This window comes from Zychaea mexicana (assembly GCF_025766255.1).
Source record: "Zychaea mexicana strain RSA 1403 chromosome Unknown BDB00scaffold_7, whole genome shotgun sequence".
NCBI lineage: Eukaryota > Fungi > Mucoromycota > Mucoromycetes > Mucorales > Lichtheimiaceae > Zychaea > Zychaea mexicana.
Window position 1 is genome coordinate 768198 of NW_026516670.1, and position 14834 is coordinate 783031.

At 32.2% G+C, this 14834-nt stretch overlaps 3 protein-coding genes across 3 annotated transcripts; all 3 read right to left on the reverse strand.

Moving 5' to 3' along the window:
• Window positions 1-3944: 3944 nt before the first annotated feature.
• On the reverse strand, window positions 3945-4106 carry BDB00DRAFT_756007 (uncharacterized protein; the record flags this gene model as incomplete). Its single annotated transcript, XM_053118874.1, has 1 exon — window positions 3945-4106. A coding segment is annotated over one exon (162 nt), but the record flags the coding sequence as incomplete, so codon positions are not given.
• A 1202-nt stretch (window positions 4107-5308) lies between these two features.
• BDB00DRAFT_756026 (uncharacterized protein) lies at window positions 5309-5815 on the reverse strand (the record flags this gene model as incomplete). Its single annotated transcript, XM_053118875.1, has 1 exon — window positions 5309-5815. A coding segment is annotated over one exon (507 nt), but the record flags the coding sequence as incomplete, so codon positions are not given.
• A 7738-nt stretch (window positions 5816-13553) lies between these two features.
• BDB00DRAFT_784497 (uncharacterized protein) lies at window positions 13554-14618 on the reverse strand (the record flags this gene model as incomplete). Its single annotated transcript, XM_053120466.1, has 1 exon — window positions 13554-14618. The coding sequence occupies one exon, from the start codon at window positions 14616-14618 to the stop codon at window positions 13554-13556; it is 1065 nt and encodes a 354-aa protein (XP_052984284.1).
• Window positions 14619-14834: the final 216 nt, after the last annotated feature.

The following is a 14834-nucleotide window of genomic DNA, read 5'->3' on the forward strand; positions in this document are numbered from 1 at the left end:
AAAAGCATTGAAGGATATACTAGTTGAACTTGAGTGTGCCAACTTCATTTAGCTTCGTAACATAGGGATTCAATCATAAACAATTAATATTAGTGTAAACACTAAATTAATTTAAGTTAATAGTTTCACATCAAGTATTTACTAATTTTTGGATTTGATCAAAGATTATATAACTAATAAGGGGTCGATCCAGTTAGTCTACCTTTACTTATTATTAGAAAACATAACAATATTTATAAATTAAATATGTTTATAAGAACTAAAAAACTGTTTTATAGTTTTAAACTGTTTTTGAAAAAAAAAATAACAATTGTTTCAAAATAAACAAATTATCATCTAATTTTTTTAATGGCTCCCATATAATTTAAAGTCATTAAACTTATTTTATTAATAAAACCTTTTACATAATATAATTACGGATTAATTCTAGTAAAGACTTATAGCTACATCGTTTCTAATAGGTACAATCTAGTAGTGTAGCAAAATTTGAATAAGGTGGTTAAGGTCTGTTGCCTAGTTTGTTGGATAATATGCTTATATACCTATCTTTAGAAACAGAATTAATAGGCCTTTATATACAGTTTGTCATTATCAATTGTCCAGAAGGATATGTATGCAGATTGACTAAGCTTGAGGCTGGGCACTATACCCCACTTGTGGTGAGAATTTCCTTTGCAACTTCTTTTACTTGCTGGAATTAGTGTAGGCTGGTAAAAGTATTGTGGAAAAAACTAGAGTTGCTGCAGTTACAAAGATGAATAGAAAGTATGCCACATTTTAACAATCAACCATCCAACCATTTCCACTTCTAACCATTCATTCTACCATACCAAAAAGAATGACATTCTCTATATATATTGAAATATCATACTTTCACCAAAAGTACCTTCTCAAATGAACTGTGTATATACAAATTAAGCATCACAATACCTGCAACTACTACAACTTTCTGACACATTCGATAAAGTTAAGGTCCTTGACTTCCAACCAATTATATGGTCATACTACAGTAATTAAAAATAAACAAAGATAAATAAGTCGTTTAAGAATAGATTATATCCAAAAGATTGAACAAAGTATAATATCAGCTTTGAGCGTTATTATAAAATAAAAAGTTTTAAAATTAATTTTATAAAAAGTTATATCATTATTTCTATATAATTATTAATTACTTTGAAATTATATTTATTTCTAGAAAGTTAAATTCTTTTTAATGTTTTATCTATAAAAGATTTAATCTAAAAAAAATATCATTGTAAATTTTGCCAAGATAAAAACTAAAGTTTTTTATGGAAAATCTAGAACCTTTTCTCTGGAGAAAAAAAACCATAAAGAGTCACTTCATTAGAAACTTACAATTTTTTAGGGTATTCAACAATGCTCTATAGAAACTATTTTCTTTTATATCTAACTTTCAAACATTGTTTAAGAACTCGGTCTTAACAGATAAACAGATCTGAAGGTAGAAAGGTTATCAACTCTTTGTCAGCAAGGACCCTATTAGTGTTTACTGTTAGAACAAATTAAAAGCTTTCATAATGGTGTGAGATGTGTTCTTAGACAGTTGTTTCATACTTGGTTTCTTTACTGAGTTATATGAAGGATTCACATTTTAATCCTGCTGGGTGTATGTATGCAACTATATTCCTTATTAGTTCCCAGTACAGTAAAGAGAAACTTTCTATCAAGACATCTGTCTGTACTGGATCTTAGTTCACCACACATACTATTGAATGTGTATTCTGTTCACAACTTCTTCAGGCTTAATTTAGAATAGAAACACTGATTGATTTAAATAGGTTGATCTAGAAGATATGTTGTAGAAATCAAAAACCATAATTTTTAGATACATTTTCTATTTCTTTTAATATTTCTATTATATTCCAATTATTTTTAATATCTTTGATTTTATATTTTCTTAATAAATAGTATAATATGGTTATATAATTTTTACAATAATAATCATTTTTGAAACTAGTATTAATATTTTGCTCTATAATTTGTTTTTTATCTTCAAATTTATCATTTTTAATATAATCATTTTTATCTTTTTTTTTTCTTTTCTAGTTCTTTAATATCATTATGCTCTTTATTTTTTTTAGTTTTGATTCTTTAATACAGCTTGATATATTTTAACCATTTTGATCATTATCATTGTAATTATAAGTATCCTTTTCTTAAAAAATATAATAAGAAGAATTTACTCTATTTATAAAATCACATTTTAATAAATTGTCATTTTTTTTGGGTTTTGTTATCATCATTACTTTTAATTTTAACTTTTTTTATTTTTCTTCTATTCTCATTATCTTTTTTGTATTTTGTTTCATTTTATATTCATATTTAAACATATCTTTTTCATCTTTTATTATTTCAAACATAAATATTTATATCTTGATACTGTTATCATATGTAATATTAAATTTTTTTATATTTAGCATTTCTACCTGCTTCATTATACTGTAAACATCTGTTTTATATCTTTAAAAAATGCATCATTGTTTATTGTATTCTCAAAGTCTATTTTATTAAAATCTATCTCACTTATCATTTTTAATTTAATATAAGAAATTCAATTTTAGAACTTTTAAAAATATAATTCAATTTTCTATTCTTTTTATACAACCTATCCTCCTATTACTCTATTTGAACATGCATATAAACACATTGAAATTACCTCCCACTTCACTACATACTTTGAACTGTAAGAGCAAGTCCAGTGGACTCCTCACTATATTACTAATTTCACTAAGGGAGTTAATTATTAGTAATTAAATGTTCAATTAATAATATTAATGGTGAATTATAAAATGTAAAAAAATATAAAAATCTTTATTTTTTAGACTTTTTAAGTTTTATAAATCAAATTTACCAAAACGTCGGCTTAGCTGTTATAAATGTGCTGATAGCATCGCCATATACTGATCTCTCTCAGCATGTATAGAATAGAATTTTTGTATCAATAATTGTTCAGTTCATTTATACTCTATTGTTCTTTAATATACGATTTCTCGGTCAAAAAGTACAAAACTATTGGCTATGATATCCATACTGAAATCCAGCTTCTAGGAGAAGCTATAGCATACATATTTAACTTAAGAGTTGCTGATAATGATACTACTATCTAGCGAGGGCTATACACATTACAGTAGACCCCCTTTAATGTCAACCCCTTTAATGTCAACCCCGATATGGTCAACCTTTTTCTGAGAACCTCACATTTTAGCAGAGATAAATTTCAACTTTTACATAAGGTCAATGTCAACACCTTGGCCAGGGTTGACTTCTTATTGAGGTCAAACATATCTAATCAAAAGAGGTTATTTCGTTGTTGGTTGAAAATACATTGTTAGGAACGACTCTGTTGCATACATACATTGTGTCAGGGTGCGCTGGTTTAATATTTTTATTATACGGTTAAACTTTGTGCCACCCCCTTTAACGTCAACCCCCGTTAGCGTCAACACTGTCAGGTGTACTTGAGGGTTGACATTAAAGGGCGTCAACTGTACCACTGTTAGTTGCATCGTAAATGCGAGACTGACAGAATAAAACTCAACACAATGTACATATACTATGTCTATATCGCAGGACTATGCTGTTATAAAATCATTTAGGCACACCTTAGGTATCAAAATATATGTCATCTCATCACACGTCCTAACTTACTCTGTTTTACTGCCTTTCCTGCCCTCAGTTATTATATAAGCATCTCAGTGGTCTTGGTTGAATCCCTCAATCCATTTGATGGAGCATGTGACATCATGCGTAGTTGAAAGGTTATGATAACCACGTTACACTAACACCTTTATTCCACAAGTATGTATGTACCAAAAAACCAATTTTAAAGCGAATTTTGGTATTGAGGTGCATGCAAATTATTCACGAGATAAAAAATTGGAGTAGCCCTGGCTGATAACTCTTTTTAACAGTACTGATAGTGATTAAGAATCATTTTTTACCTTATGGTATACATTCTTCAAACTATGGCTATTCGAGTACTCTGTGAACAGGCCCTTCTTCTTTCCTTCTTCCCAACAGGCAGACCAATTCATTCGACGACCCTTGTTATTCTGTTCCCAAGTATTGACAAATGCAACCAACTTTTAATTTTAAGAATTTGTAGAACAAGAAGCACTATCAAAGTCTTCAGGGAAGTATAAACAATTTCTATAATATTGTTATAAATAACAATATTATGATATTTTATTATACTGTCAAGCTAGCCTGCGTCCAAGTATTCCTTAGCTAGAGGAGGGATTTGCTCACTACCGTTGTGCCTTCTAGACTGTTTTTTCTCAAACATAATAGTTAAGATTAACACTAATGGTTGAGAATCTTATAGTGTTTGAGAAATTATTTTTTTGATTAAAAAATTAATTTCATCACTTATTATAATCACTATAAAGTTATATTACCTATATTTTTTACCTATTTATTATTTCACTAAAATCATAACACTAAGGGTTACCCCCCTTATGACATAATAGGGGCATAAATATTAATGTCAGAATTAATAATGACATAAAAAATTCTTTATGTATTAATGGCTCATTCCATTCGCCACTATATATAAAGTTACCCTTTCAGGGTTAAAAGCTTGCGTAGCGAGCTAACTTTATATATTATTAATATGAACAAGTGTGTGTGTGTGTGTGACACACCACATCACACTAGAAGTATAAACAATATCTATAATATTGTTATAAATAACAATATTATGATATTTTATTATACTGTCAAGCTAGCCTGCGTCCAAGTATTCCTTGGCTAGAGGAGGGATTTGCTCACTACTGTTGCGCCTCCTAGACTGTTTTTTCTCAAACATAATAGTTAAGATTAACACTAATGGTTGAGAATCTTATAGTGTTTGAGAAATTATTTTTTTGATTAAAAAATTAATTTCATCACTTATTATAATCACTTTAAAGTTATATTACCTATAGTTTTTTACCTATTTATTATTTCACTAAAATCATAACACTAAGGGTTACCCCCCAGGAAGCTCCATTGGTGTTGTTGCTTCTGGTGGTATGTTGCTTGATCCCTGTTTCATTGTGTCATACTTCCTTTTGAGACTCGCGCTATAGTGTCGCCCTGCATCTGCATATCTTTGCTCTTAGCTGGGGTTGTTGAGAACGGTCGATAGTAATTTTTCAAATTGACTTTGTGTTGCTTGACAAATCGTTCATAAGGCTTCCACTTTGTCATTCTCTGCCTCCCTGTCATTTTTAACCATTTCCATAGCGACCAAGTACAGTTTTGTGACGGTTGGGTCGTCCCATCAGTCAACGCTGATGATGCTTTGCTAACCAGACATCACGAAATGGGCAAAGGCAACCAAAGGGTCCAATTCATTGAAATCACGATTGTCGATAAAAGGATCGATACTCTGTTTGGTCAGCATGAAGCAACTAGTTGCAAAGTGGTAGCAAGGCGTTTGCAGGAGGTTAGACTTGTTTTGGATAGGTTTGAAGAGGTCCCCGAGGGCTTTGGATTCCGTTTTTGAGATACAGACGATGAGTAGGATTGGGAAGATGTGGAAATGCTTATACACATTCAAGCAGTACTGGACGGCTTGGCACATAAACTCATGTGTCATTGTGTGCTGTATTTCCACTACTACAGGGGATAACTTGCTAAGATCTGCTAAACGAGGCAGATAGAGAATGTCACACTCTGTACCATCGATAAATATGTTGTCGCCGGTCGTGTAGGTGCCTGTAGGAATGCTCAGAAGCGAGGTGGTAATCAAGTCAATAGTAAACTGATTCTTAGCCACGATTTTGCTAATTCGATCAGTACCTGGTATATAGTTGCGTGGCAGTTTGTATTGTAACTGCTCTTCTGATACTAGAAAAAAAAGAAGGCATTGTTAATAAGTTTCAACTTGGGTTTTTGTATTCTATTTGCCATACTCGTTGTCATGGCAATTTGGGGAAAGAGGTACGCAGAGTGTCTCTAAGGATTTGCCAGGTGAAAAAACACTTCTATTCAGGTAGCGTCTGAATAAAGATCATGATGTTGGCATGCGGGATGTGTAGTACCAAATTGGCTATAAATTTACAATAGTTTTTGATAAATCTAGTAAATTGCTTGCTGCCATATTAAACCATATCATCCATTTTGATATTTTATCAATTTTATGACATCATTTGACCAAAATCATGTATTCAATGATTATAAAAATTAAAAATCCATAATATAAATAAAGAACGACCCAATGGATACAACAAACTATACACTACTGATTACAAATGAAGTAAACTCAATTATTACAAATTATTGGCAATTCCTAGAACATAGAACTGATTTGAGACATATTAAATTCATAGATAAAATTAACAATGAATTGTTATGTAAATTAGGTTATGTTGCTGTATTTTATTTTCTAGTAGTTTTATATACAAACAAGGAATATCCCGGACCTTACTTTGAAATTAAAAAAGGATTGTTTTTATTATATCATTTAGTCTCTGGAGTATGTGGTGAAAAATTTGAAAAATACTTACCACATAGCACATTTCATACATTTTATAAAAAGTTTTGGATGGATGAGGACAACTACAAACGAATCAACAAAATAGTAAATGATTCAATGAATAACATGTTTTCATCTATCAAATTACGTATTCTATCTACTAGAAACCATAATCCCGACTTATTTAAACATGTAACACTTGTATTGGATGGCCATGATTTAAGAATTAACTATGTAGATACTGAAATAGACCACTTTCAAAGAATGTATTCTTATAAATTTAAGAAGAATGGAATACGTACCCAATTTGTTAGTAATATGAATGATATGATTATTTATACTTCTAAAAGTGACTTTTGTTCTGATAGCTCAGATGGTAGCATGTTTTTAATCATGAAATTATTTAAATAAAGGCATGAAAATGACATAATGGCAGTTGATAGTGGATATACTTTATTTATCACGCAATTTACAGAGCTTGCTAATGAAAAAGGATATAACTTTAGCTATGATAATTTTGTATACCCTATATGTAAAAATGTAAATGAGCCCTTAACGATTACTGAAGATATTTTAATAAGACATTTGGAAGTTTTAGGACAGGAGTTGAGAATCAATTTTCAGAAATTGGGAATAAATACTGCCGATTCAATAATAACAAGTCAGTTGTTAAAATAGATAACATAAAATACTATAATCTGCAATTTCGTATAGCTTATTTATTAAAAAATATTACAAAATTTGTAGAAATGTTCAATATTCCTATTTTACCATACCATAAACTATGGCACAGTAATGATTTTGATTTTCCAGTAGAGCATAAACTAATTGATATAGTGGTCAGCAATGATAAACAAAATAAAGATAAACTGGATAAAATGATCAGATTACAAAATGACCTGCTTAATATGGCTATATCAAATGAAGAAATGATTGTTGATAATGAATCTGATACTAATTCAAATCAGAGTAATAGTAATAATGATGATGTTCCAAGATTTAATGAGCGTAGTAAAAAAAAGAAAGCGAAATAAAGGGAAACAACGAGCAATGGCATCATACACCGCGCGAAAAGTCCAATATCAAGGGCTTTTAAAAGACCTTGATATTTATATATAAAGAGGCAAGGTGGGCCTCCACAGAAATAGGGGGTTTTTAGAGATTGGATGCGGTAGTTATGCATGAAGTATTCTGTTTGTGTATGTAAATTTACTATATTGGTACAAAAAGTTCCCAGTATATGCAATAGCTGCAAGAACAGAACTTCATGTTAGTTACTCAACTACTACATCGGATGAAGCACTCTGAGTGTATGCTTTGGCTACAAAGAGAAGTCTTTTATGAGTTTTCTTTCACATACACCAGTATGCACCATTCGATGTATCTAAAAAATGACAGGTCTCGCACTACCACTGTTCTGCATCATCTTCATAATCCCCTACAAACCCTTGCATCAAAAGATCATATGTACTTTCTATAGTGCTGTCTTACAAACATATACAGAGTAGCCAAAAATGCCGCTCTTGTATCCATAATTGATATCATGCTGGAACCAATTGGATCTAAAAAAGGATGTTATGATGCATTTTATATATACAAACATTCTCATCGCGTATTACAAGGCAGCACATGTTTTACGATGCTGATTGAATGTGTTTATCTTTCATACTGTTGTAATTGACGATTGCAATCAAGATGAGGTTCATAAAAGTAAAAGTATGGTAATAAAGTTGTACAATATAGAATGCGTTGAGGGAGTAATCAATGGTCTCAGTTGATCCTCTTTTCTGCATATATACTTAGACTGCTTCCATGCATTATTTCTTACACTTCCTTTTTTTCTGCATGGCCTGTTACTTTTCACTATGGTCATGGCTTTTGCGCAGGCCACTACTTTCTACAACGCTTTAATATTCAGTACTAAGGGAACGCCAAGTGGATACAGCTTCGTCATGCCTTCATAACCTCAGGTGTAAGGTGGTAGGTAAAGTTGGTGTACAGAAAGATGGATGAAGTATCAGTCGGTGGAATTGACGTGCTACTTGCATAATCTGTTACAAATGTTTGTATCGGATTTTGTGAGTATGCATGTGATGAGTACTTTTTGAAAGTTTTTTTCTTTGGTTCACTCCCTTTCTCTTCCTCCTCCTTCGATTTTTATTTACGGTCTTGTTGGAAGGTGATCCTCTTAGCTCTTATCCTTTCCTTACATTTCCTACGACCTATATTGCTGATACTAGTACACGCCTTCACTATACCATTTCCTACAACAAAGTTCGTACTTTATGCCTTTTGAAGCTGCCGTCGCTGCCAAATGTTATATACTAGCTAGAAGAGTGTAAGTTTCTCTTTTTTTTATTATAACTATATATACCATTTATCCATAACCCTGACTAAATACAATGTACCATTCCTCTCACCGTGCCATATGTACACTACGAACTTATTCATGCTTTGCTAATGTTTCCTAACGTGATGAAATGGAGTACTACTATTATGGTTGACTCATATGGATGGTAAGGATCAAGGCCACATAGGTATGTATATCTTAGTTAGTACTTTTTTCTTATGATATATAACGAGCTTCGTTATCTCCGCACTATTGGTATATATCAAACTTCTCCTTTCGTGGCCGGTCTTAACTCCTTCATCCTGTGAATAATGCATTCTGGATTCTTCACTAACAATCTTCAAGGTATCTTTTAGGTATGTCATCTTCAAAATCGTCTATGAACATCTCCTTCTGCGCTGTTTCTGTTTTCACTTATAAATTGACTCAACATGCATCTTTCCATAGTAGGATCGCTGTCCTTTGCACTAGCTCTTTTCAACTACAGCCTTCCTTTTAAAATCATTACATAACGTAGACTTACATTTGATGACGTTCTTTAATGTTCTATAAAGCATAATCTTGTACTCGATTTTTTATACAAATATAATAATAAAGACAGTTGTGAACACCCATAATAATATATATATTAGACTATGAATATAAAAACCAATAGCATCTTTGTCCGTTTACTATATGTGTAATATAAAGAATAAAAATATGGAATGTGTAATCCTTCTTTTTACGAACCTACTACAGAAGGCACCTGGTCCATATGCAATGTATGGTAAGACCGTTATAGACATCTACATGTATGATGTAATCAAATCATAAGCTTGGGGGACTATATGCACATAAAAATATCAAGGTGTAAAAAAACCTTGATATTTACTCGAAAAGCTGAATATCAAGGTGTTTGAAAACATCTTAATATTTTATAGTAAAGCTGTATATCAAGATAATATCAAGCTTTTTTCTACCCCTTGATATTCCCCTGCAAGCCCAGTAATATGAAATAGAAGAGATTATTAGGCATAACACTAAAAATGGTACATATTTGTTTGAAGTAAAATGGGTTGGATATAGTGCTGATGATAACAGTTGGTTATCAATTGATAAATTTAATCAAAAGGTTTTATTGAAGGAATATATCAATAAGCATAATCTTGGTATATTATAAAATTGCATACTCTAGGTAATATATCATTGATACCATATTATTTATAAATATTGATTGTATTTAAGGAATGATTGAATTGAAACATAAATAAAATGGGTTTCCTATAATAACTTTAATAGGTTTAGTTTTTTTCTTTTTCTTGTTTTCTTTTTTTTCAATTTTCTCATCTTCAGTGTTATTAGATTTATAAACAACAAGTTTTTTATTTTTAGGAATATGAAGCTTACTATGTTGACAGCAAAGGTAATCATTTTTACTATCAGGTAAATTTGTTCTAATTTTTCTACTACAAAACTGACTATCACATTTTCCTTTTTTAAATTTATGGGTACAAAAATCATTATTCATACTCAAGTATAAAAAGTAGTCTGTTGAAAACAATGACTTTATTTTATTTTGTAATTTCATTTTTAATTTTACTCCAATATTTTTATTAATGTAAGAATCCAATTCATTTTCCATAAATACATCTAATTCTTTGTTAAGATTATTACGTAATTGGATATGGTTGATTGGGAGGAATTCATTTAATGCAACCATTTTGATTGAATCTTTGAAACAATTTCTTTTTTTAAATACAAAAATTCAATTTTTGTCAAAAAAGTAATTGAGTTTGAAATTTATTTCTTGGCATAAATTAATAGTTTTCTGATAACATTTCTATTAAATGCTCTCAAAACCTATATTCATTACCATTTACAATATACAATTCATCATCATTTCTGAAAAATCCTTCAGTATCTTGCTCATCAATTTCAATATATTCTTTTTCATTAAATATCTTTTTAATTATATTTATAAATAAAATTGGATCTACTATTTTAAATAAATTCTTATAATAATTAAATTTAATTAGCTTGTATGCAATAAATATAGGATCATATATAATATTTCTAATTTTTAACTTATAAATTTTAATATGCTTCTTTACAATATAATGCTCACCATTATAAATTTTATCACTTTTATGTACTAAATACTTTTTTTGATGAACATATTCTAATAATAAATATCTTGCTATAAATGCAGTACTGTAATATTTACAATATTTTCTTCAACTGGTATATAAAATAATGTGAATTCATACCTAGCATTCCTTTCTTACCAATTATTTTTATATATACACAAAATTCAATTTTTTGTACAATTTGGATTTTTACAGCCAATAGATTTCTTATAGCCAATAGTATTATCTAATATCTAATTGGAGTTGGATGTCCCCCACAACCTATCCTCCTATTACTCTATTTGAACATGCATATAAACACATTGAAATTACCTCCCACTTCACTACATACTTTGAACTGTAAGAGCAAGTCCAGCGGACTCCTCACTATATTACTAATTTCACTAAGGGAGTTAATTATTAGTAATTAAATGTTCAATTAATAATATTAATGGTGAATTATAAAATGTAAAAAAATATAAAAATCTTTATTTTTTAGACTTTTTAAGTTTTATAAATCAAATTTACCAAAACGTCGGCTTAGCTGTTATAAATATGCTGATAGCATCGCCATATACTGATCTCTCTCAGCATGTATAGAATAGAATTTTTGTATCAATAATTGTTCAGTTCATTTATACTCTATTGTTCTTTAATACACGATTTCTCGGTCAAAAAGTACAAAACTATTGGCTATGATATCCATACTGAAATCCAGCTTCTAGGAGAAGCTATAGCATACATATTTAACTTAAGAGTTGCTGATAATGATACTACTATCTAGCGAGGGCTATACACATTACAGTAGACCCCCTTTAATGTCAACCCCTTTAATGTCAACCCCGATATGGTCAACCTTTTTCTGAGAACCTCACATTTTAGCAGAGATAAATTTCAACTTTTACATAAGGTCAATGTCAACACCTTGGCCAGGGTTGACTTCTTATTGAGGTCAAACATATCTAATCAAAAGAGGTTATTTCGTTGTTGGTTGAAAATACATTGTTAGGAACGACTCTGTTGCATACATACATTGTGTCAGGGTGCGCTGGTTTAATATTTTTATTATACGGTTAAACTTTGTGCCACCCCCTTTAACGTCAACCCCCGTTAGCGTCAACACTGTCAGGTGTACTTGAGGGTTGACATTAAAGGGGGTCAACTGTACCACTGTTAGTTGCATCGTAAATGCGAGACTGACAGAATAAAACTCAACACAATGTACATATACTATGTCTATATCGCAGGACTATGCTGTTATAAAATCATTTAGGCACACCTTAGGTATCAAAATATATGTCATCTCATCACACGTCCTAACTTACTCTGTTTTACTGCCTTTCCTGCCCTCAGTTATTATATAAGCATCTCAGTGGTCTTGGTTGAATCCCTCAATCCATTTGATGGAGCATGTGACATCATGTGTAGTTGAAAGGTTATGATAACCACGTTACACTAACACCTTTATTCCACAAGTATGTATGTACCAAAAAACCAATTTTAAAGCGAATTTTGGTATTGAGGTGCATGCAAATTATTCACGAGATAAAAAATTGGAGTAGCCCTGGCTGATAACTCTTTTTAACAGTACTGATAGTGATTAAGAATCATTTTTTACCTTATGGTATACATTCTTCAAACTATGGCTATTCGAGTACTCTGTGAACAGGCCCTTCTTCTTTCCTTCTTCCCAACAGGCAGACCAATTCATTCGACGACCCTTGTTATTCTGTTCCCAAGTATTGACAAATGCAACCAACTTTTAATTTTAAGAATTTGTAGAACAAGAAGCACTATCAAAGTCTTCAGGGAAGTATAAACAATTTCTATAATATTGTTATAAATAACAATATTATGATATTTTATTATACTGTCAAGCTAGCCTGCGTCCAAGTATTCCTTAGCTAGAGGAGGGATTTGCTCACTACCGTTGTGCCTTCTAGACTGTTTTTTCTCAAACATAATAGTTAAGATTAACACTAATGGTTGAGAATCTTATAGTGTTTGAGAAATTATTTTTTTGATTAAAAAATTAATTTCATCACTTATTATAATCACTATAAAGTTATATTACCTATATTTTTTACCTATTTATTATTTCACTAAAATCATAACACTAAGGGTTACCCCCCTTATGACATAATAGGGGCATAAATATTAATGTCAGAATTAATAATGACATAAAAAATTCTTTATGTATTAATGGCTCATTCCATTCGCCACTATATATAAAGTTACCCTTTCAGGGTTAAAAGCTTGCGTAGCGAGCTAACTTTATATATTATTAATATGAACAAGTGTGTGTGTGTGTGTGACACACCACATCACACTAGAAGTATAAACAATATCTATAATATTGTTATAAATAACAATATTATGATATTTTATTATACTGTCAAGCTAGCCTGCGTCCAAGTATTCCTTGGCTAGAGGAGGGATTTGCTCACTACTGTTGCGCCTCCTAGACTGTTTTTTCTCAAACATAATAGTTAAGATTAACACTAATGGTTGAGAATCTTATAGTGTTTGAGAAATTATTTTTTTGATTAAAAAATTAATTTCATCACTTATTATAATCACTTTAAAGTTATATTACCTATAGTTTTTTACCTATTTATTATTTCACTAAAATCATAACACTAAGGGTTTCCCCCCGGGAGGCAGCAATAAGAGAGCGAAGTGAAAGGTAGATGGAAGAGTGGCGGCGGCGGTAATGACGAGGAGCGCGAGGATAAGGGCAGAAAAGCATGGAATGGGTGCGGCGGCGGAAGTGAGGATGACGGCGGGAGGCAGTAATGGTGAAAGGAACAGTAGTAGTGGGCGGATCATGAGAAGGTTGGTGACGGCAAAGTTGGTGGTGGTGAACTGTGGTGATGGCGGTGGTAGGCGTAATGAACGCGACTTCAACGTCCTCTTCTTTCTCGTCGTCTTGTACCTCATCCATTTCTACATCCTTTTCTTCTTCCTCCTCTTTGTCTTCCTCTTGCTCGTGCATGGGGGCAGCAGAGACAGCGACAACAACTTCTTCTTCGGCTTCTTGCGTGTATACAGGGGTGACGGCGGCGGCGACAACGACTTCTTGCACGTGCACTTTAGCAACAACTTCTTTTTGTGTGTGTTCTCTAGCAATGGCGACAGCGGCAACAACTACTTCTTTTTGCATGTGCTCTTTAGCAACGGCGACAGCGGCAACAACTTCTTTTTGTGCATGCTCTCTGGCAACAGCGACAGCGGCAACAACTTCTTCTTTTTGCGCATGCTCTTTAGCAACGGCGACAGTGGCAACAACTTCTTTTTGTGCGTGCTCTCTGGCAACGGCGACAGCAGCAACAACTTCTTCTTTTTGCACGTGCTCTTTAGCAACGGTGACAGTGGCAACAACTTCTTTTTGCACGTGCTCTCTGGCAACGGCGACAGCGGCAGCAACTTCTTCTTTTTGCGTGCGCTCTTTAGCAACAGCGACAGTGGCAACAACTTCAACATCGGCATGTGGCATTCTCTCCAATGCTTCAGCAGCATCATGCTCTTCGTCATTGCTGGAGCAAATGACGGCATGGCACAAACCTGGAGAGGAATGGAAGCGAGGATGAGAGGTAGAGGCATGAGATAGGGGCGACAGTTGCAAGCCCACAAGGCAGTACTCTGCAGGTGGGGGCGGGAAGAAAAATTGAACAATTACCATGATAACAAGTATGGATAGGGCGAACAGGAACTTGATCAATGCGGTAGTAATCAGACGAGCCAGCCAGCAGAAGGGAATGTAATCGATACACACCAAAATGGCGGGGGAGGTAATGGGTTTAACACGAAACAGTTATTTACCTATCCTCCTTTAAAAGGAAAGAAAACAAACATACTTCTTTCCTTCTAGATAGGATCTTATTCAGACATACCTTTT